Genomic DNA, 23,329 nt, shown 5'->3' on the forward strand with positions numbered 1-23,329 from the left:
TCAATGTGAAGGCAATATTGTAGAACTGGAAGAGGATGTAGTGTTACAGGTTAGATATGTAGATCATGTAACTAATGAGGAGGTACTGAATGGAACTGGGGAGAAAAGAAATTTTTTGCGCAACTGTACTAGAAGAAGGGATTGTTTGGTAGGACAAATTCTCACACATCAAGGGATCACCAATTAAGTATTAGAAGGAAGTGTGGGGTGTAAAACTCATAGAGGGATACCAAAAGATAAATACAGTGAGCAGTTGCAGTAGTTATTTGGAGATGAAGAGGCTTGCACAGAATACAGTAGCACGGAGAGCTGCGTCAAATCCATCTTAAGACCGAAAGCGATGACACTACCACCACCACCACCATCACCATCATCATCATCATCAACAACAACAACAACAAGTATACCTTATTTGGTGAAGTGTTAGTAATTCAGCAAAAAAGTATTTTTGTGATCAGATGCTTAGAAGTTTGTACATTGATTCATTCGCATCTTAATCATAATTGAAATTTTCTCTGGCAAGATGATCATACAGTAGGCTAGAGACACAGTAATCCTGTTGCACTCGATACTTTTAGCATGAAATGTACTGAAGGCACTCAAATTGTACCCAACACATTGTTGACTTTTCTGTTTGTCGTTTTTGGGGTTGAACATTGTTCTATTAATTCATGACATATCATGCTTTTACTGATATTAGGATTCATATGTTTGACTAAGAGATTAAAATATGTTGTACTGGACACTGTGTGTTAGACGTGTAACACTTAGCAATTACTGTAAAAATATGCTGCCAGATATTGTTGGTCAGTAAAATAACAGTGAGCTTATAACCTGGTGAATATTCTAAAAGGGTTTAAAAGGTGCTAAAAACTTGTAACAGCAACAACATCAATAAACTATTTGCACACTGTATAGATTTAAACTGTATGACAGCTCAATATGTTTGGTACTATTTCAGCAGAATTGTGCCAAAATTTTTTTTAAGATTTATTGCCATATCATCTTGTCTAGATATAATGACAGCTGTTTTATCCTATGATATCCATAAATACTCGTGTAATTAAGGACAGACAATATAGAGCATGAGAAATGGTGCCAAGACCAATGTATAAGGTACTCATCATACACTGATACAGAGGTAAACAAGGAATATAATGAAACTATATGTAGGTACTTATAAGTTCACATCTGTTCACCACATTATTGAGTATTGAGATGCCTGGATGTGCATAATGCCATCATCAGTAATATATTTATCAGTAATTTGGCCAAGCCACTGCTTCTTTTTAACATATAAATATATTGACGTTGTTAATTGTACGAGGTGCATTCAAGTTCTAAGGCCTCCGATTTTTTTTCTAATTAACTACTCACCCGAAATCGATGAAACTGGCGTTACTTCTCGACGTAATCGCCCTCCAGACGTACACATTTTTCACAACGCTAATGCCATGATTCCATGGCAGCGGCGAAGGCTTCTTTAGGAGTCTGTTTTGACCACTGGAAAATCGCCGAGGCAATAGCAGCACGGCGGGTGAATGTGCGGCCACGGAGAGTGTCTTTCATTGTTGGAAAAAGCCAAAAGTCACTAGGAGCCAGGTCAGGTGAGTAGGGAGCATGAGGAATCACTTCAAAGTTGTTATCACGAAGAAACTGTTGCATAACATTAGCTCGATGTGCGGGTGCGTTGTCTTGGTGAAACAGCACACGCGCAGCCCTTCCCGGGCGTTTTTGTTGCAGTGCATGAAGGAATTTGTTCTTCAAAACATTTTCGTAGGAAGCACCTGTTACCGTAGTGCCCTTTGGAACGCAATGGGTAAGGATTACGCCCTCGCTGTCCCAAAACCTGGACACCATCATTTTTTCAGCACTGGCGGTTACCCGAAATTTTTTTGGTGGCGGTGAATCTGTGTGCTTCCATTGAGCTGACTGGCACTTTGTTTCTGGATTGAAAAATGGCATCCATGTCTCATCCATTGTCACAACCGACGAAAAGAAAGTCCCATTCATGCTGTCATTGCGCGTCAACATTGCTTGGCAACATGCCACACGGGCAGCCATGTGGTCGTCCTTCAGCATTCGTGGCACCCACCTAGATGACACTTTTCGCGTTTTCAGGTCGTCATGCAGGATTGTGTGCACAGAATCCACAGAAATGCCAACTCTGGAGGCGATCTGTTTAACAGTCATTCGGTGATCCCCCAAAACAATTCTCTCCACTTTTTCGATCGTGTCGTCAGACCGGCTTGTGCGAGCCCGAGGTTGTTTCGGCTTGTTGTCACACGATGTTCTGACTTCATTAAACTGTTGCACCCACGAACGCACTTTCGACACATCCATAACTCCATCACCACATGTCTCCTTCAACTGTCGATGAATTTCAATTAGTGTCACACCACGGAAATTCAGAAAACGAATGATTGCACGCTGTTCAAGTAAGGAAAACGTCGCCATTTTAAGTATTTAAAACAGTTCTCATTCTCGCCGCTGGCGGTAAAATTCCATCTGCCGTACGGTGCTGCCATCTGTGGGACGTATTGACAATGAACGCAGCCTCATTTTAAAACAATGCGCATGTTTCTATCTCTTTCCAGTCCGGAGAAAAAAAATCGGAGGCCTTAGAACTTGAATGCACCTCGTAGAACACTACACTTCAATAATGGTATTACAAAATGACACAGTGTCACACAAATTGGTATGAGAGACATACAAGAGCAGTGGAAAAATTACAAACTAACAGACATTGTAAATATCAGAGAGTTACCAGGACTAAAAAGGCTTTATGTAACTGCTTTTGAAATATTAGGAATACTAGTAGTCTGTTATTTGCCTTGGTTTTGACCAAGCAACCCAAGTGCATTCAAGGCATATACGGGGTGAGGTAGGATTTTCCATGACTAAGAATAATCTCAATTAACTATTCTTTATGTTGAAAATTCATAATTTTTTCTATCCAAAACTTTTATCTCCTTGTATAAAATCGTCTATGTAATTGTCATTGTCATGTCTGTCTAGTTATTGCTGGTCAACATACAAGTCTCAAGTTATTTTCAAAATAAATATCACAGACTTGTTTTGTGTTGACTATTCGGATTGGTGTCCATTTAGCCTCATGAGGCAGACTGAGAAAGGGTTCTGTTAGTAAACAGTGCCATTAACATTTAATTCTCAGAAGCATTGTGATACACAGTAAATGGCTTTACTGTGCAACAAGTCTTGACACAGTTTCGCTTTCGATTTGACTAGTCAAGAAGGCAGTACTTCAAAAGTGCATATTAAGTGGAAACTACTGACTAATCCACAGTTTCAATGATAAGTACTGTAAGTGTGCAGCTGCACATGGTGTTCCAGATGCAGCAAAAGTTAGTAAATGCAGTTTTGTAACTAAAATTTAATTGTGACTCTTCAAACTTTCCTGGCGGATGTGTTGTAAATAGTCTTGATGGGTTTGCTGCCGGATCACGTTGTGCAAATTCCACAATATTTCCTCGGAGCAACTGTCCGACATTATCAGGTGGTTCAACCTTGCTTGTGGCTAGGTACGACTGACGGTATCCGCGCTCCGGGGCGTCTTTTTAAATTCAGTTAATAAACTGAAGTCAGTCGATGATTTACGTGATCCCATTTTTTTCTCTTCTGTAGCACTCGTGCAAATGTAGTGTTACTGCTTTGACAGAATGATAATAATACAGCATGAGGCAACACACTTGAAAAACTCCTGTTCTCTTCTTGTCTGAACTGAACTGCTGATTGTCTATGTTGGACATCCATTCAAGGCTGTACTCAAGAAATACCGTCAAAGTACTTAAATACTTGAATTTATATTCAGCGTTAACATATTTCTCTTTTTCAGAAAAGCATTCATTTATACTGCCAGTCTGCATTTCATATCCTCTTTATTTTGGCCATAATCAGTTATTTTCCTGCTCAAACAGCAAAACTCCTCCACTAAATTGAGTGTCTCATTTTCTCACATCTTTCTCTTTTCATGTCATTAGGATCCAGTAGCTAGTTTGGTTTCTGTGCAAGGTGTGGATGATGTTGTGCTCCATGTGTTTTATAAGTGATAACTTCAGAATTCCGAAGAGTGTATTCCAGCACCCTTACCTGTAGTGCCCCAAACCTTGCATGATTTTACCTGCATACGTATGCATTGATAATAACTGAGGATATTCTGTGACTTACTTAATTACTGTTCACTTATTCGTAACGTATACTTATTCCCCTATATCTTCTTCCACTGATTACTACTGGCAGAAATTATATTTTTGTGAAACCACTGTTCATGTAGACACGATAAGCTCATTACTCATCAAGTCTCCAACTATTCATATACTAAAATCCTAGTTCTTAAATATACAGTTATTTCATAGTGTCTCACTGTTCTAGTAAATATCCACACACTGTAATACTTAAATCACGCATCAGATGGGTCCCTTATATTAATTGCATTTATCACCATTATTATTATAAACAAAAACGTTCCAACCATGAAGTCTGAGCTATGCCATACAGGAGTACATTCTCTTCCAGGTAGCAATCAGGAGATATCATTCCTTCATGTGTGCCATTTAATACTAATACTGTGCATCCTTAATCTAAATGGACTGAACAAATAATGTAATCTTAAGTAATGTATATATTATTCATGCAAAAGCTAAAAAGAAATCTAGACATTTCATATCTTAAAAGAAAAACCCACTGGACTCTTAATAACAATTTCTGTTAGTAACTGTAATGATATTACTTAATTCTCCTTTACCAGGTACCTCACAGGTCGATATTGACTGTGACTTTCATAGTTTCCATCCCATTGAGCTCAGATTACAGTTCATTACTTGATTACTCTTTAATTTCCATAATTCATCTCTTCACTGATTTACATATGGACTATCGTAGAGTATTCCCTTGCGTTTAATTGACATCATACATCATACTCTCTAACCCCCCCCCCCCCCCCCTCCCTCGCCCCCTTTGCCGTAGGTGGGGAGGCTTGCGTGCCTCAGCGATACAGATAGCCGTACCGTAGGTGCAACCACAACGAACGGAGGGGTATCTGTTGAGAGGCCAGACAAACGCGTGGTTCCTGAAGAGGGGCAGCAGCCTTTTCAGTAGTTGCAGGGGCAACAGTCTGGATGATTGGCTGATCTGGCCCTGTAACACTAACCAAAACGGCCTTGCTGTGCTGGTACTGTGAACGGCTAAAAGCATAGGGAAACTACAGCCGTAATTTTTCTCGAGGGCATGCAGCTTTACTGTATGGTTAAATAATGATGGCTTCCTTTTGGGTAAAATATTCCAGAGGTAAAATAGTCCCCCATTCGGATCTCGGGCGGGGACTACTCAGGAGGACGTCGTTATCAGGAGAAAGAAAACTGGCGTTCCACGGATCGGAGTGTGGAATGTCAGATCCCTTAATCGGGCAGGTAGGTTAGAAAATTTAAAATTGGAAATGGATAGGTTAAAGTTAGATATAGTGGGAATTGGCGAAGTTCGGTGGCGGGAGGAACAAGACATCTGGTCAGGTGAATACAGGGTTGTAAATACAAAATAAAATAGGGGCAATGCAGAAGTAGGTTTAATAATGAATAAAAAAAAATAGGAATGCAGGTAAGCTACTACAAACAGCATAGTGAATGCCTTATTGTGGCCAAGATAGACACGAAGCCCACGCCTACTACAGTAGTACAAGTTTCTATGCCAACTAGCTCTGCAGATGACGAAGAAATTGAAGAAATGTATGACGAGATAAAAGAAATTATTCAGGTAATGAAGGGAGACGAAAATTTGATAGTTATGGGTGACTGGAATTCGAGAGTAGAAAACGGGAGAGAAGGAAATGTAGTAGGTGAATATGGATTGGGGGTAAGAGATGAAAGAGGAAGCCGTCGGGTAGAATTTTGCGCAGAGCATAACTTAATCATAGCTAACACTTGTATCAAGAATCATAAATGAAGGTTGTATACATGGAAGAATCCTGGAGATACTAGAAGGAAACAGAGATTAAGGAACCAGGTTTTAAATTGTAAGACATTTCCAGGGGCAGATGTGGACTCTGACCACAATCTATTGGTTATGAACTGTGGATTAAAACTGAAGAAACTGCAAAAAGGTGGAATTTAAGGAGATGGGACCTAGATAAACTGACTCAACTAGAGGTTGTACAGAGTTTCAGGGAGAGCATAAGGGAACAATTGACAGGAATGGGGGAAAGAAATACAGTAGAAGAAGAATGGGTAGCTTTGAGGGATGAAGTAGTGAAGGCAGCAGAGGATCAAGTAGGTAAAAAGACAAGGGCTAGTAGAAATCCTTGGGTAACAGAAGAAATATTGAATTTAATTGATAAAAGGAAAAAATTTAAAAATGCAGTAAACGAAGCAGGCAAAAAGGAATACAAACGTCTCAAAAATGAGATCGACAGGAAGTGCAAAATGGCTAAGCAATGATGGCTAGAGGACAAATGTAAGGATGTAGAGGCTTATCTCACTAGGGGTAAGATAGATACTGCCTACAGGAGAATTAAAGAGACCTTTGGAGAGAAGAGAACCACTTGTATGAATATCAAGAGCTCAGATGGCAACCCAGTACTAAGCAAAGAAGGGAAAGCAGAAAGGTGGAAGGAGTATATAGAGGGTCTATACAAGGGCGATGTACTTGAGGACAATATTATGGAAATGGAAGAGGATGTAGATGAAGATGAAATGGGAGATATGATACTGCATGGAGAGTTTGACAAAGCACTGAAAGACCTAAGTCGAAGTAAGGCCCCAGGTGTAGACAACATTCCATTAGAACTATTGACAGCCTTGGGAGAGCCAGTCCTGACAAAACTCCACCATCTAGTGAGCTAAATGTATGAGACAAGCGAAATACCTTCAGACTTCAAGAAGGATATAATAATTCGAATCCCAAAGAAAGCAGGTGTTTACAGATGTGAAAATTACCAAACTATTCCCGGTGGGGTCAGGGATTTTCCCTGCCTCGAGATGACTGGGTGTTGTTGTGTCAACTTCATCATCATCATTCACCACCATTACGGGCGGAGGAAGACAATGGCAAACCACCTCCGATAGGACCTTGCCTAGTACAGCGGTGCGGGTCTCCTGCATTGCTTCCTACGCTCCTCGGAGTATGGGACTTCATCATCATCATCAGCAGCAGCAGCAGCAGTTTAATAAGTCACAGCTGCAAAATACTAACGCAAATTCTTTACAGACGAATGGAAAAACTGGTAGAAGCCGATCTTTGGGAAGATCAGTTTGGATTCCATAGAAATATTGGAACACGTGAGGCAATACTGAGCCTACGGCTTATCTTAGAAGCTAGATTAAGAAAAGGCAAACCTACATTTCTAGCATTTGTAGACTTAGAGAAAGCTTTTGACAATGTTGACTGAAATAGTTTCTTTCAAATTCTGAAGGTGGCAGGGGTAAAATACAGGGAGTGAAAGGCTATTTACAATTTGTACAGAAATCAGATGGCAGTTATAGGAGTCGAGGGGCACGAAAGAGAAGCAGTAGTTGGGAAGGGAGTGAGACAGGGTTGTAGCCTCTCCCCAATGTTATTCAATCTGTATATTGAGCAAGCAGTAAAGGAAACAAAAGAAAAATTCGGAGTAGGTATAAAAATCCATGGAGAAGAAATAAAAACTTTGAGGTTCGCTGATGACATTGTAATTCTGACAGAGACAGCAAAGGACCTGGAAGAGCAGTTGAACGGAATGGACAGTGTCTTGAATGGAGGGCATAAGATGAACATCAACAAAAGCAAAACGAGGATAATGGAATGTAGTCGAATTAAATCGGGTGATGCTGCGGGAATTAGATTAGGAAATGAGACACTTAAAATAGTAGATGAGTTTTGCTATTTGGGGAGCAAAATAACTGATGATGGCCGAAGTACAGAGGATATAAAAAGTAGACTGACAATGGCAAGGAAAGCGTTTCTGAAGAAGAGAAATTTGTTAACATCGAGTATAGATTTAAGTGTCAGGAAGTCGTTTCTGAAAGTATTTGTGTAGAGTGTAGCCATGTATGGAAGTGAAACAAGGGCGATAAATAGTTTGGACAAGAAGAGAGTAGAAGCTTTCGAATTGTGGTGCTACAGAAGAATGCTGAAGATTAGATGGGTAGATCACGTAACTAATGAGTAGATATTGAATAGAATTTAGGAGAAGAGGAGTTTGTGGCACAACTTGACTAGAAGAAGGGATCGGTTGGTAGGACATGTTCTGAGCCATCAAGGGATCACCAATTTAGTCTTGGAGGGTAAAAATCGTAGGGGAGACCAAGAGATGAATACACTAAGCAGATTCAGAAGGATGTAGGCTGCAGTAGGTACTGGGAGATGAAGCAGCTTGCACAGGATAGAGTAGCATGTGGAGCTGCATCAAGCCAGTCTCAGGACTGAAGACCACAACAACAACAACAACTCTCTCTAACATAAAAAATGATTGTGGGATTTTGTTCAATCCCACTTTGCTTTAAATTTGAACATAATATAGTCGAGAATTTATCACTCACTGACTGCAAAGGGTTTTAAATCTTGCATGTTAACAGTTGCATACCATTGCTGTATGTTGCACTGGCCAACGCCAGTGGGAGGGGTCAGCGACTGTCCCCACAACCATCACACATTCTCTATCTAGGATAAATCACATTACTCATGTATTTCCATAATTTTGGCAGATTAGAAGATTAAAACGTTGATTATTATTACTGGGAAAGGGTTTCTGGGACATTTTTAGTAAAAAATAAATAGTTTTTTTACATTTATTTGTATTAATTTCACAGCTGCAAGGATTACTCAGATTCACATTCAGAACACTTTACAATAGGAACTACTACTTCTTTCTTGCAGGGCAGATATACTTCCTGCAAGAAGTGCAAGCCTTCATGTACTTACGGTCTTTGCTTCTGGCACATAAGTAACAGCTTCCTTTCTTTGGGAGATTATGCACAGCTGCACGTGTTACTTTCTGTCGCGTCTTCGTTACGTTGTTTCCTCTTCTCACAGCACCTTGATTTTGATTACAGTCACACCCAAACGTTGATTATGCTTTAGTGTATTTTGAGTGTAGGCCTACAGAATTTTGAGCGCGTCTTTTCATGTTGAGGTCACAAAGTTCACAAGGAAGATCTTTCAGGTACTTCTTTCTTCCAGAACTCTTTGAGCTTTCGGGTAGTTCAGCACTAAATTCATTGTCTGAACTCTCAAGCAAATTTCTAATTCCGTCATCTGTCAGTTTCATCATCTTGTACATTCTGTCAAATGCCACAAATATATTACCTTCCACTCACCACTCTGTTTACCGGTTGACTGCGAGTGGTGATTCTTGACTTGATACACATTCAGTTATAACAATCACTGTAACTCAACAATGTGTGTAAACCAAAAGCTGTTCTTATTGTCGATTGTAGCAATTATAATTACGATAAATGTCATGTATTTATTAAATAAACTACTGAACACGACAGGAGTCTTAGCCTAAAAACTTCGTTGGGGTCAGTTACTGACCCTACCCATCGGTATGCAACTGTTAAACATCCCTTTTTCTTTCCTTGTAATCAGGTTGGTTAGCACAGTTGCTTTTGGGTGAGGTGTATGTGTTATCACATATGGTCCCTTTAGTCTTTCTCTCTTTGAACTTATATTGTGCTTACCAAGTCCCCTAATTTATACACATCTTTTTCCTCTCATTACCTGCTTTAGTTAATATCTCTTGGACATTTGACTGTGCTACTGGAGTAACCCACACATTCTCTTCAATGATTCAGTATAATTTAACAAAGGTTCACCTTCAACTTGCTTGCCTAAAATCTCTCTGTGTGTACCTGGATAACTGAATGGGGATGTTTGTTCAGCATTTTTTCAAAATCACTCAGGAACCCAATCCACTTGGTATGTTTTCCTGCACAATATGTCCTAATTCCTATATTACATGTATGGTGGTGTTAGGCTGTGGGTGGTACCAGTATATGAGGATATGATTGATTTTTTCCCATGCTAGGAACTCCTTAAATTGGCTTGCCATAAATTGTATACCGTTATCCGACAACAAATGTTTTGGTCTTCCTACTAACTTTAAATAATGATCTGTCAGCTTCAGTATGATGCTATGGGTCATGCTTTTCTCAGTGGATGGAATTTAACTAACATCGACCACCATTCCAGGATGACGAAAATAAACACCATACCTCCCTGCCCAACGAGGCAGTGGACTGTAGAAGTCCACTTCCACTAAATCCTATAACTCATTGAGTATTATGCAATGAAGTAAGATATGCAGTTTTGTCATCTGTATTTGCACCTTCTGACAAGTCTCAGACTGTCATAAAATGTTTTTAACTTGTCAGTGCATGTTTTAAAAGTAATAATACTTTTTAATGTGCTTGATACATTTCTTGGGGCCAAAGTGACTGTACCCTAGATGTATACGCCATATTATTAATTCAGTCTGGTTGAATGGAATAAAGAGCAACCACTTACTCGAACTGTGACTAGTGGACTAGTACTCATGTGTGAAGCTTCCATCTGGGGTTTAACTCTTCACTCCCATTTTCTAACCATTGAGTATGTTCTAAGTTGTGCTTGACCTTCGAGCTGTTCTGTTTGGAAGTTATGACAGAAATTTATAACTTCCCTACCTAAATTGCTAGTTTTCAAAAAATATATTGTGGAAGTGCCAAGTTCTTTGCAGTCTTTTTGTGGCCATAAACCTATTGGAAGCCAGGACAGTGCATCCAGTACTACATTTTCGTTGCCTTTGACATAACTTACAGAAAAATTGAATTCTTACAAGAAAAATACCGACTAGTGATCCTACTGTGTAGCAAACCTACTTTTTCAGAGTACTGTTAATGATGGTGTGATCGCTACAGACAATGGTCTCTCATCCTGCTAACAGCTATTTAAACTTTTTGATCACCTGTACTACTGCTAATCTCTGTTTTCGGTTATACCATAATTTCTTTCAGTATGTGTGAGCATATGTCTTGCAAATGCAATAGTTTGTGTTCAACTATAACACCCAGCTGTCTTTGTTGGTACAGCTGGGTGCCTAGACAGTAATCCAAGGTATCTGTTGTGAGGTGAAATGGTTGTCTGAAATCAGGAAGCAATAGTGATGGTGCTGACACTGAACTGTCCCTGATAGCTAAGAACTCGGCTGTACATTCTGTGCCCGTTGCCACACTGAATATTGTTTCATTAACTTAGCCATATGCCGTGCATTTAGGACTTATTTGTTCAAAAACTTTCTGTGAAATCCTGCTGTCCCTAAATATACTCACAGTTGTTTTTTTGTTTGATGGTTGCGGACGTTTCCCAATAACGTCCAACGTAATGTGTCTAGTCTTATTCCTTCCCTATTGATCACAAATCCTAAAAATTTAACTGAAGTCCTACCGAATTGAGATTTAGGTAATTTCAAGGTAATTCGCTGCGGATGTAGCGTATTTACCTGATTATAGGATGAGTTTTTCCCCCCAAATTCATTATTTGACAAAGGGTGCTCTTATTTACACAAATCAAAATAGTGGTCATCAGGTCAGTGTTTCTACATTGTTAAATAGACTAATATAGGGACCATCCTACATTTACAGATGGTTTGGCTATTGTGGTTTTGTACATATTTATTTTGAAGGATTCTGAAGGGTAGGGTTTAACAAACAATGTTTTCATTCAAATAGGCTCAAGAATTCCCAATATGCCAAAGTACTCGACACAGTACTGACATTGCTCAAGCTGTCAAGTGACACACAGATACGCGAGAAACTTTGAACCAGCCACTTCAACTATACTATGCTTTGCCTAACAAATTGACTACTTTGTGAAACCCAGGAGGTAATAGCATTAAATTCTATCAACTCACAAACTTTTGTTGTATTTGAACAGTTTTGCTGTAAAAGTTCTCATAGAGGGATATCCTACACACACATTTATGCTGCTTTTTATGTGAAGGTAACATTCAAAAGCGAAAATCTTGTCCTGCAGAAACCATTTCTTGATGCTGAGTGCAAGTCAACTTTTATTTGGTTATGAGAAACTAATGACTTACCAAGTGGGTTGAAAATGAGAAAATTGGTTGCTGTTCACGTACAGGAATACCGGAGAAAAACGGTACCAGCTTCTGATCAACTTTAGAACAAGATAGTGACATTCAGCTGATACAACACTCAAAATTAATCCAGTAATTAATTTGTAACAAATGATCAATCACATTAAACTGACTGCAGTTGTTATCACAAGAATAAATTACAGCAGAAAGACTCGTTTTGGAGGTAGCAAGGTAGCACCAACAGTAGTTGCAGGATGAGCAAAAGTTCAAGATTTGGACTTAATCTTGATTTTGATGTTTTATTTATTTATAAGTTGCTGTTGTTACATTGACCTGCACCCTAGAGGATATTGCTGCCATGTTTTACTGTTACTCAAGCACAGCACTATGGAAGGCTTGGTGAGTGAACTGTGACATCAGATAAGCTGAGAAAATTTAGTCGCGCTGCCAACAGCGAGGATCTATACTGCATACCGCTGCTGTTTATGAACATCTTCCATGTCTAAACACAGTTTGCTTGAATCCATTTATTATCAGAATCCAATTGACTTCAGAATTAGACAAGTACTCAACAATAGCATGCACTTCCGTAGGACATGCTAAAAGTCTAGATTGAGGCCAATGACGTGTTTCATGCGGCAATGTTATCGACGCTCGCTATGACATATGATGGGAATGATAGGGCATGTTCAGCTGCTGGTTCTACATGGCCAGTGAGAAAGCAGTGGGCATACAATATGTTTGGAAGCAAAAGACATTGTACATTAACACTATCACATCAGTATAGAAGCGAACAGCCAAATATTTGCGACAATGAAGATATAAGCTTCAGAGCTGTTCATTTAGGATGGCGACGATGACGATGATGATAAAAAAGTACACTAAGTAAAGAAAAAATGCACTGCAAATAAAAATTAATGTGAACTATTTCGTTTTGTTTATTTTATTTTTGGTTGTATTATCATGTTGTATGCACTAAATGGCATAAATTTAGAATAGTCGCAATGTTAGCTTTGTAGGCAGATACCTTACACCAAGAAAAGTTTGTAATTTTGATTACCGTATTTACTCGAATCTAAGCCGCACTTTTTTTCCGGTTTTTGTAATCCAAAAAACCGCCTGCGGCTTAGAATCGAGCGCAAAGTAAGCGGTAGTTCTGAAAAATGTTGGTAGGTGCCGCCACAACTAACTTCTGCCGTCGAATATATGTAGCGCTAAACAGGCTTGCTTTGCAGGCACAAAGATAAATACCGGCGCCAAAACCTCTGCGTCAGTAAATAAATTTAAAAAAAGGTGGAAGAAGAGCTTTTTTCTCCGCCCCGAGTTTCGACCACTGCATTTTCATACGTTATCCAACGAAGTAAATACAAATTCCATATTCTTCATCTTCGAATGTAGCAGCATTTCAATGTACTGAAAAAATCCGACTGGCAAGACTGTTCGGGGTTTTTGTCAATATGGCCAACTCTACAATCTGAATTTTTTCCTACCTGTGAGAAGAGATGGTTGCTAATAGGAACTTTTATGAATTGTGAATCACATGCAGTATTCTCTTCACCATAAGAATAATACGAATATAAACATTTTGCGATGTATTCTTTCGCATTTGCTGCTATCTCATTTAAATCCTGAATGCCTAATAAACTACGAAACTAGAGTGAGACAACAGCAACACATATCATGTCATGTTTATATTCGTATTATTCTTATGCCTAATAGTGATACAGTCAGAAATGAAGCACGGCAATTGACTAGATTTTTAAATCTAAGATGACTCTAATTTCTGTGCAGACGGTAATGTGATGTACTAAAGAGGCGTCTGCAAAGATTTTCAAACGGGGAAAAATTTTCGCTAAACTCTCGTGCAGAACATCTTCTATCATACGCAGTCTGTTATTTGGTTCTTGTTGATCATTATCAAAGAAAGCAGCAGTGTAAGTAACAACAAATAGCAGTCTCTTGCCATGGTTTCGCTAATGAGACGATTCCTTTCTTTTTTAAAAAAAATAATTGAAAGCGGCGGTAGCGCGCAGAAAAGCAAGCCATGCCGCGAGCGGCAACAGGCCGTAAACACGCACTATCAGAATGCGGCAAACAATGCATGACACAGTACAGTAATGCATGTTCAGCTTAGAGTGACGTAAACACCTATAACAAAAAATGGCGCTTATCAGATCAAAGAAAAATAAGCAATCCATTCAAACCAGACGAAGCACGTGAAAAAGGAAGGGTACCCGTATAAATACGGACGGAGCGCCTGACGCATACCAATGGCTACCTGGTAAAGCTTAACTGCTAAGCTTACGACTCGAACCAAACTACTGTAGCTGTATTGGCATTCATTCGACCTAAATTGTGTCTCATATCACAATGGACTAACTTTGTTTCAATTTGCAGGTGCGGCCTAAAACTTTTCTCTCCCCTTGAATTTCGAGTCTCAAATTTCAGGTGCGGCTTAGATTCGGGAAATTTTTTTTCCCTTGATTTCGAGTCTCATTTTTCAGTTGTGGCTTAGATTCGAGTGCGGCTTAGATTCGAGTAAATACGGTAGTCAGAAAATGTTTAAAAAATTAATTTTTCTGAAGGAGCCCTTAATAAATAAATAAATAAATGGCATCACCGTATATTCAGGGTAGTCGTGTACTTGGGTAAATGTGGTAATCGAGGTATTAGTTCATCCAGTACATATACGTGATCAGGTTTACAGTATTATTAGTATGTCAACTATGTATATCAAGATCTTGTCTTTCAGATCATCTCCAATTTCCTTATCAAGAGCTCTTAAGGACACTGACACAGATGTTCAATTTAAATGGTATAAACTTGATTTGATAAGCTCTACCATCAGATAGAAATGCTGTATATTCACTAGACATCTCATGTAGTTTAATTTGCAGATATCCAGATGTTAAATCAATAGTACTAATGCACTTTACCGATGAAAATTTTGCCAACATTTCATCTATTATGGGTGGTCTGTCTCTTTGTGGTTCTGTTATCTTATTTAGTGTTCTTGCATCAAGCACTAGCCTGACTGTTCCATCTGGTTTCTTAATGATAACCAGTTGGTTATTATAACAACTGTTAGATACTTCTATTACATCCCAATTCTATTACTTCCATGACGTGTAATGTCCTTTACTGGTACTGGTATCTCGTATGGTCTCACATAGAAAGGATCGTGAGGTTTTATCTGTAGTGTGCATGTAAAATCTTTAGTCATTACTGGTTTCAGTGGAGATATCTCTTAATGACTGGTAAGCAGTTGAATAATGTCTACTTTCTCCTTTGCATTAAGTCATTATGATTTATCATATTAGTTGCTGTATCTTCCACTGATATTTTTTCCCTATATGTAGGGCTCATACGTATCTCCATTCATTGTAGCACAGTTACTATTGTGAGTGTTACATGCTTGTGATTATTTGCCATGGAATCCAATGGTGATGATACTAGTTGTGATCATAACCATGTAGAAAAGCTACATATCCTCTACAAAAGTCTAAAATAAATTTAGAATTTAATAGCCAGGCAGTTACAAGAAGGATAGGGATGTTTAAATGAGATACAAGGGCATCAGGTAACTAAACTTGTATGTGCCAATAGAGAAATGAATTAAGATTTGTGCCTGTGCCAATTTACTGTAATTCCCATCAACTTCACTCTGGTGATTGGCAGCGTCAGACAAAATGCATTAAATTATAGGTCACAACACAGATTCCACTGCCTCAGTCCTCAATTATATCTACTGATAACTTACCTACCATACCACATAGCTTTATTCAGATGTAGTTTTTAGGTGTACATTGATTCTCATATAATAAATTATTTGTCATCACATTACCTTTACCATATCGGATTTGAATGATATTGGTTCCATCGTAATAGCTTTAGAAAATCAAGCCTATCTTCCGAAGCTTATGAGTTGTCTCTTTGTGTGATGTTATGAAATTCTTGAGTGTCCAGATCTCTGTCAGCAGTACTTTGATTAGCATCTCTCCACCTGCATTTCTGTCTGTTCTTATGTTGGATTTTATATCTGTTTCTCTTCTCTTTGTCCTTTAAATTGACTATTAATTTGAACTTGTCTGCTGTCCCTGTCTACTGTCCAGTTATTGTTCCAACATTCTGACTCACTTTTTGACATATCGAGCTGTTCCAAATATTCTAAAAGATAACTAACCCTTCCCTAGACTTTTCCTGATAATTTATCTCATACTCTCCACAGTAGGTTGTTATTGATAACTTCTGACAGGAAGGAGACGACAGCTGTGTGGCGGTCATCCCTGCGAGCCACTCGCAGGGACTCAGTAGTCCTTTGCCGGCTCCGCATTGGCCACTCCCGGCTGACACACAGTTATTTACTGCGCCGGGAGGACCCTCCTCTCTGTCGCTGCGGGGCGGCTTTGACAGTGGCCCACATTTTGTTGGCCTGCCCCCTTTTAGCTGTGGTCAGGCAGACATTTGCGCTGCCTGATAAGCTCCCTGCCCTTTTAACTGATGACCCTGCTATGGCTGGCTTAGTTTTACGTTTTATTCGGGCAGGGGGTTTTTATCGTTTAATCTGAGTGTTTGCTATGTTCTTTTGTGTTGATTCTGGCCTTTGGCCTACGATTTTAGACTGAGTTTTTAATGTGTCTCTCGGTGGTTGGCTTTGTCATTTCTTTTTTTTTTTTATTTATTTATTTATTTTTTTTTTTTTTATTTTTCTTTTCTCTATGGTCGGCCAACCACCGCCACACTCCGTGTGATTTTAATTTGTTATGTCTGTTCTTGTCTGAGTTTTTATTGTTCTGTGTCATCTGTTGTTTCTCTTATCCGTTTTTTTTACTCTGTGTGGGTGTTTTTTCAGTTTTGAAACAAGGGACCGATGACCATTGCTGTCTGGTCCCTTTAATCCCACAAACCAACCAGCTTCTGACAGGTGCTTCTCACGAATCAGATCATCGAGATATTTGGCTTTATTTAGTTGAAAGTCAACAAAAACTCTGTTGCTATTATAGAGTTTGTCCTCAATAATTCCAAACAAATTTTCTTTTGTGCTCCTTCTCTCTAATGTTTAGCTTTTAATTCTCTTTGGAAATCAGTAAAAGATTTGAATCACCTACCATCAGCATACCCTGTTGTGCTTAGTTTCCTGATAAAGGACTGACCGTGAATCTACTTTCATTTTGGTCCGACACTATATGTGAGGGACTTGAAGGTAATATAAAACTACCAGTTGTAGGGGGGAGAGAAGAGCGTTGTCTGGCGTGCACGGTCTAGATGGCGTCTTGGTGAGACTGCTAGGTGCAGCTTCAGAAGGTGGGGTGGAGGGGGAGAGAAGGTGGGGTGGAGGGTGAGGGAGAGGAAAATGGAGGAGCAGGGAAGGGGAAAGGATTATGGGTGCATTGGCAGAGGGCAGCACAGGTTGAGGGTGAGGGGATGTGAGGACAGAGGGGGCGAAAACTGCATCTGGCTGTCTGACCCAGCAGAAGTCCCTGCACATTCCAGCAGTGATCTTACCTCCCCCAACCCATACCCTGCTATTCCTCTCACTTCCCTGCCCCATCCAGATTGCTGTTCATGCATCAGTCACATTCTGGTTGGAGCTGCCAGTGATAGCAGTCATGTGTGCATGAATTGTGCTTGCTTGTGAATGTGTGTGTGTTTCTTTGCTGAAGAGGGCTTTTGCTGAAAGCTATAATACGTAAGAGTCTTTTTGTTGTGCCTGTCTGAAACTCAGCAAGTCATTTTTGGGTGAGTACCAATCTAACCTTTTGCTACTATTGTTGGTATTCCAGCCTGGAGTTCACATTGTTTAATGTGTCAGGGTACTGATAGTCATTAGTGTCTCAGTAAGATTAGATGGGCAGTGGCTTATGTCGAACTGAAGATAGTTATATATGAGGAGCATAGTTCCATATTGTATTATTTCCAGAAGACCAAATTTTACAGAAGAAGAAAAAAAAAACTGATTACTCCTAACCTGGAACATTTGTCCCGGCTGACACACAGTTATTTACTGCGCCGGGAGGACCCTCCTCTCTGTCGCTGCGGGGCGGCTTTGACAGTGGCCCACATTTTGTTGGCCTGCCCCCTTTTAGCTGTGGTCAGGCAGACATTTGCGCTGCCTGATAAGCTCCCTGCCCTTTTAACTGATGACCCTGCTATGGCTGGCTTAGTTTTACGTTTTATTCGGGCAGGGGGTTTTTATCGTTTAATCTGAGTGTTTGCTATGTTCTTTTGTGTTGATTCTGGCCTTTGGCCTACGATTTTAGACTGAGTTTTTAATGTGTCTCTCGGTGGTTGGCTTTTTCATTTCTTTTTTTTTATTTATTTATTTTTTTTTTTTTTTTATTTTTCTTTTCTCTATGGTCGGCCAACCACCGCCACACTCCGTGTGATTTTAATTTGTTATGTCTGTTCTTGTCTGAGTTTTTATTGTTCTGTGTCATCTGTTGTTTCTCTTATCCGTTTTTTTTACTCTGTGTGGGTGTTTTTTCAGTTTTGAAACAAGGGACCGATGACCATTGCTGTCTGGTCCCTTTAATCCCACAAACCAACCAGCTTCTGACAGGTGCTTCTCACGAATCAGATCATCGAGATATTTGGCTTTATTTAGTTGAAATTCAACAAAAACTCTGTTGCTATTATAGAGTTTCAGTCCTCAATAATTCCAAACAAATTTTCTTTTGTGCTCCTTCTCTCTAATGTTTAGCTTTTAATTCTCTTTGGAAATCAGTAAAAGATTTGAATCACCTACCATCAGCATACCCTGTTGTGCTTAGTTTCCTGATAAAGGACTGACCGTGAATCTACTTTCATTTTGGTCCGACACTATATGTGAGGGACTTGAAGGTAATATAAAACTACCAGTTGTAGGGGGGAGAGAAGAGCGTTGTCTGGCGTGCACGGTCTAGATGGCGTCTTGGTGAGACTGCTAGGTGCAGCTTCAGAAGGTGGGGTGGAGGGGGAGAGAAGGTGGGGTGGAGGGGGAGGGAGAGGAAAATGGAGGAGCAGGGAAGGGGAAAGGATTATGGGTGCATTGGCAGAGGGCAGCACAGGTTGAGGGTGAGGGGATGTGAGGACAGAGGGGGCGAAAACTGCATCTGGCTGTCTGACCCAGCAGAAGTCCCTGCACATTCCAGCAGTGATCTTACCTCCCCCAACCCATACCCTGCTATTCCTCTCACTTCCCTGCCCCATCCAGATTGCTGTTCATGCATCAGTCACATTCTGGTTGGAGCTGCCGGTGATAGCAGTCATGTGTGCATGAATTGTGCTTGCTTGTGAATGTGTGTGTGTGTCTTTGCTGAAGAGGGCTTTTGCTGAAAGCTATAATACGTAAGAGTCTTTTTGTTGTGCCTGTCTGAAACTCAGCAAGTCATTTTTGGGTGAGTACCAATCTAACCTTTTGCTACTATTGTTGGTATTCCAGCCTGGAGTTCACATTGTTTAATGTGTCAGGGTACTGATAGTAAATGGAAATGTCGTGTGGCTAGGGCCTCCCGTCGGGTAGACCGTTCGCCTGGTGCAGGTCTTTCGATTTGACGCCACTTCGGCGACCTGCGCGTCGATGGGGATGAAATGATGATGATTAGGACAACACAACACCCAGTCCCTGAGCGGAGAAAATTTCCGACCCAGCCGGGAATCGAACCCGGGCCCTTTGGATTGACAGTCTGTCACGCTGACCACTCAGCTACCGGGGCGGACTACTGATAGTCATTAGTGTCTCAGTAAGATTGGATGGGCAGTGGCTTATGTCGAACTGAAGATAGTTATATATGAGGAGCATAGTTCCATATTGTATTATTTCCAGAAGACCAAATTTTACAGAAGAAGAAAAAAAAAACTGATTACTCCTAACCTGGAACATTTGTCACAAATTTTAAAATGTGAAGTTGGGATGTACTTCTAGCAACATCATAAAGAGAAATCAATGTGCAATTGTGTTCTTCAAATTTATGGAAAATTTGTTGGACTTCTATGCTTTGATCAAATACTTTGTAAAATATAGAAATAAACGATTAATGAGGTAAATGTTTAACTAAGCAAAGAATAATGTTATCTGTTAATACAAAATTAAGGTTTTTTCATATTTTTATTTTTTAAAAAGATATTCTAATGTATAGAATGTTCATAACATCCTTTTGATGCCAGCTGACTAGAAAAATCATTTTGTTACACAATAAATACATTCACATTAATCATTTTATATTGAATTCACAGTGTTTCTGGTAAAAATTTCTATTTATGGAATTATGAGAGTGACCATCCTGTTGGTTTCCCTTCAAATTTGGTACAGTCCTCCTCCTTTGAAGCAACAACAAGCTGACATACAAACTTCTTCCTGACTTCCACTTACAATAGGAACTGCCTCGATGGTGTTATAATGGAAACCAAAATCTCCTGTGCTCTCCCAATCATCCCCAAAACATTTGTGTAGGAAATTATTCACATCAGTCGACTTTGCTTCACTCACTGTACTGTATCATGAAATTACTGATTAGTCAGCAACAGGGCACTTCTTTTTTTTTTATAATTTTTTTTTTAGAGGGCTGAACAATGTGAATGGAACATTGCGGTGATACGTTTTCTCCATTTTTATTTCGACTGTGGCATTTTCATCTTTGATTGACTTCCATAACATATTTGTTTCATGCCTCTGACACCGTCCATGTTTTTAAAATGTTCACTGAGTGGTTTGGAGTTTCTCACACTCCCGTCCTCATCTAAAATGTGGATTGAACCAACCAATTTATAAACACTGTGGTAATTCTTGTGTGTCAGTACCTCAGATTTCTTTTGCAGATGTTTTTCCAAAACTCCAAAGACTCTGTCAGCAGGAGTAAATGAGTGGCTTCTTACTGGAAAAACAGCATTATGTTCTTAAGCTGCTGAGGAGCATTTTTAAGCAGAAAGAAAGTCAAAGTGTGTACCACATAGGATTTCTTATCTTGTTCTCCACAGCCCTCTATAAAAAGCTTCAAGCTAGGATTCACAATAAGAAACTCAAACTTTTCCAGATTATCCCAGAGACCTGAAATAACTAACAGTACATTGTCAGCTTGATCTTCTGTCCAGACATAGAAATGTGGATTTTTATTATCCATGTCTGTAACGCAGAAAGTGTGATACTTTGTGTGACTTGAATAATATGCCTCACTGAGTGATAGTTTTGTAAGAATTTGTATCTGCTATATATCAAAGCATAGGGTTGTTGAATTGGTTGAAAAAGTTTTGCCCTTAATCTATGAGCACCCTAGGTAGTCAGAAAGAATGTTACCCTTGCAGTGATTAAAATTGTGTCATCAATTAGAAGAAATCTAGGTGTACTAAGAACACATGTGTTAAAGACGGTTTTTATCTCTTGCAGATTGCTTCAGGGCATCACAGCGAAAGAAGAACGTGCAAATAGAGCGCTCATGCGCTCAATTTCTCGAACTAATTCAGAGTGTGGGAGTACTAGTAGTTTGACTGATTTGGTGCCTGAACCAAGGGGATTTATTGGTCGGCAGACAAATAACTCCCTTTCTTCTGCAACAGGACAAATAGTTATTCAAGGGCTGCGACGTAAGCTTCGTGGTTCTCAGGTGTAAGTAACCGTTTATGTGAACCCGATAACATCATTTCTTCATAGAGTGAGAGAGATTTTTTTCTTTCAGTTTGGGTGTTGTGCTGCAGTGTTAAACAAAAATAATTTATGCTGTTTTATGACATTGCACTTTTTTGCAAATAAAATTTTGTGATTAAAGCCAATCTAAGGTAATGTGGATTTATTTTCACGATGCTTAGTTCTCATTCCAATCAATGTTAACCAGGGGACAAAGTGTACAATGGTGATAGCTAGTGATAATATGACAGAACATGGAAAGCGTTTTACATTAAACATTCCCAGCTAGTACGAGAAAATGAAAATGCGAAGTGAGACTAAAATAGAAGGAAAATGGAATAGAGGAGTGCAGATAACATGTCAGTTAAGTGTGAAGGCAGAAGCAACAAAAGATAATTCCCCTGCCATGACAGATTAACCACTAATGCTTGTTATAGAAGAATTTAAAATGTTTTCTTGCTGTATTCTGACAGAACTATAATTCACGTCTTAACATGTTTGCTTTTGTGGTGCAACAGAGTCCCGACAGACAGAGACTGTTGCCACCATCTTATGTTGCTTCTTGTCTTGAGTCTAGTTTGTTCATTGTAAATGGCTTAGATATGAGCCAACAAATCGGAGTGAAAAGTCTTTAAGGGAGGAAAACTTGAAATTTGATTGTGTGAAGGATAGATAAATGGGTCCGCATTCAGCTGACAGCTCTTACAGTGGCACGATTTATATCAACCATTTTATGAAAAAACAGACTTTCAGGGAGAAGGTAAATACTTCTCAAATCATGGATAGTTAAGGGTACAATATGATGTGGAAGGATAAAAGGTGGTGGTACTGTGGAGGACAGCATGTATGAGTGTGTCAGATTGCTGCCTTTTCTAGTATACTGGATTTCATGCTGACGGTTTCATTCAGATCATGATCTTATTTTTTGAATGTTGTTGGACATAGTTTTCATTATGAATTGGATATGGTCAGATAATACAGCTTATTTGAAATGGGTCAGATTTGAATTAAATTAGCTGAGTTGCCTTGAATTGTTCCTTTTATTCTTTGCTGATTTTGTCTTCACTCAGTTTTACAGGATCAGGGCAGTAACATTATTTGTATCGTAACCTAAGTACATTTAGATGTCTTATATCTTTTTTCAGTGTCTAACTTTACCAGGATAGTGGCACACATGTACAACAACTTAATTTCAGTTAGGCTATATTTAATGTGTTGGATAACTTTAGTTACTCCAAATGTTTCGGATAATTAATCAACCTTGTCTTAAGTTGCGCAAGTTGTATTTTAAAACGGGTCATTCTACTTCAGATCAACTAAGAAAAAGACCATATTCTACCTCACTGTCTCACACCAGATTTTCTTTTACAGTTGGTATAGACTTAGAAAAATGTGAAATTTTTCTGAAATACGTCAACTCATTTCTGAATTACAGAGATTTAAAGTTATCATAAATGGGCCCAAAAAGAGGGAATGGCAGTTTTTAGAATTGCTGTAAAAGTTTTCGTAATTGAGCTCCAGACCTGGGATGAATACTATTTTACATCATTTTTCGTGCCCCTTCCTATGGCAGACAATAATATATAGGTTAACATAAGAAAATTCTTTTCAAAACAAAATTGTAATATAATTTTATTTTTATTTTATTTTATTTTATTTTTTTTTTTTTT

General features: G+C 39.2%; 1 protein-coding gene across 1 annotated transcript in view; it reads left to right on the forward strand.

Moving 5' to 3' along the window:
* Positions 1–23,329, forward strand: part of LOC124612768 (mucin-12-like) — a 290,845-nt gene that overhangs the window by 130,354 nt on the left and 137,162 nt on the right. Inside the window, exon 8 of the mRNA XM_047141163.1 lies at positions 21,423–21,641. Within this exon, the coding sequence (XP_046997119.1) occupies positions 21,423–21,641 (219 nt within the window). The remainder of the gene's footprint in view (positions 1–21,422; positions 21,642–23,329) is intronic.

The sequence above is a fragment of the Schistocerca americana genome, chromosome 4 (assembly GCF_021461395.2).
Source record: "Schistocerca americana isolate TAMUIC-IGC-003095 chromosome 4, iqSchAmer2.1, whole genome shotgun sequence".
Taxonomy (NCBI): Eukaryota; Metazoa; Arthropoda; class Insecta; order Orthoptera; family Acrididae; genus Schistocerca; species Schistocerca americana.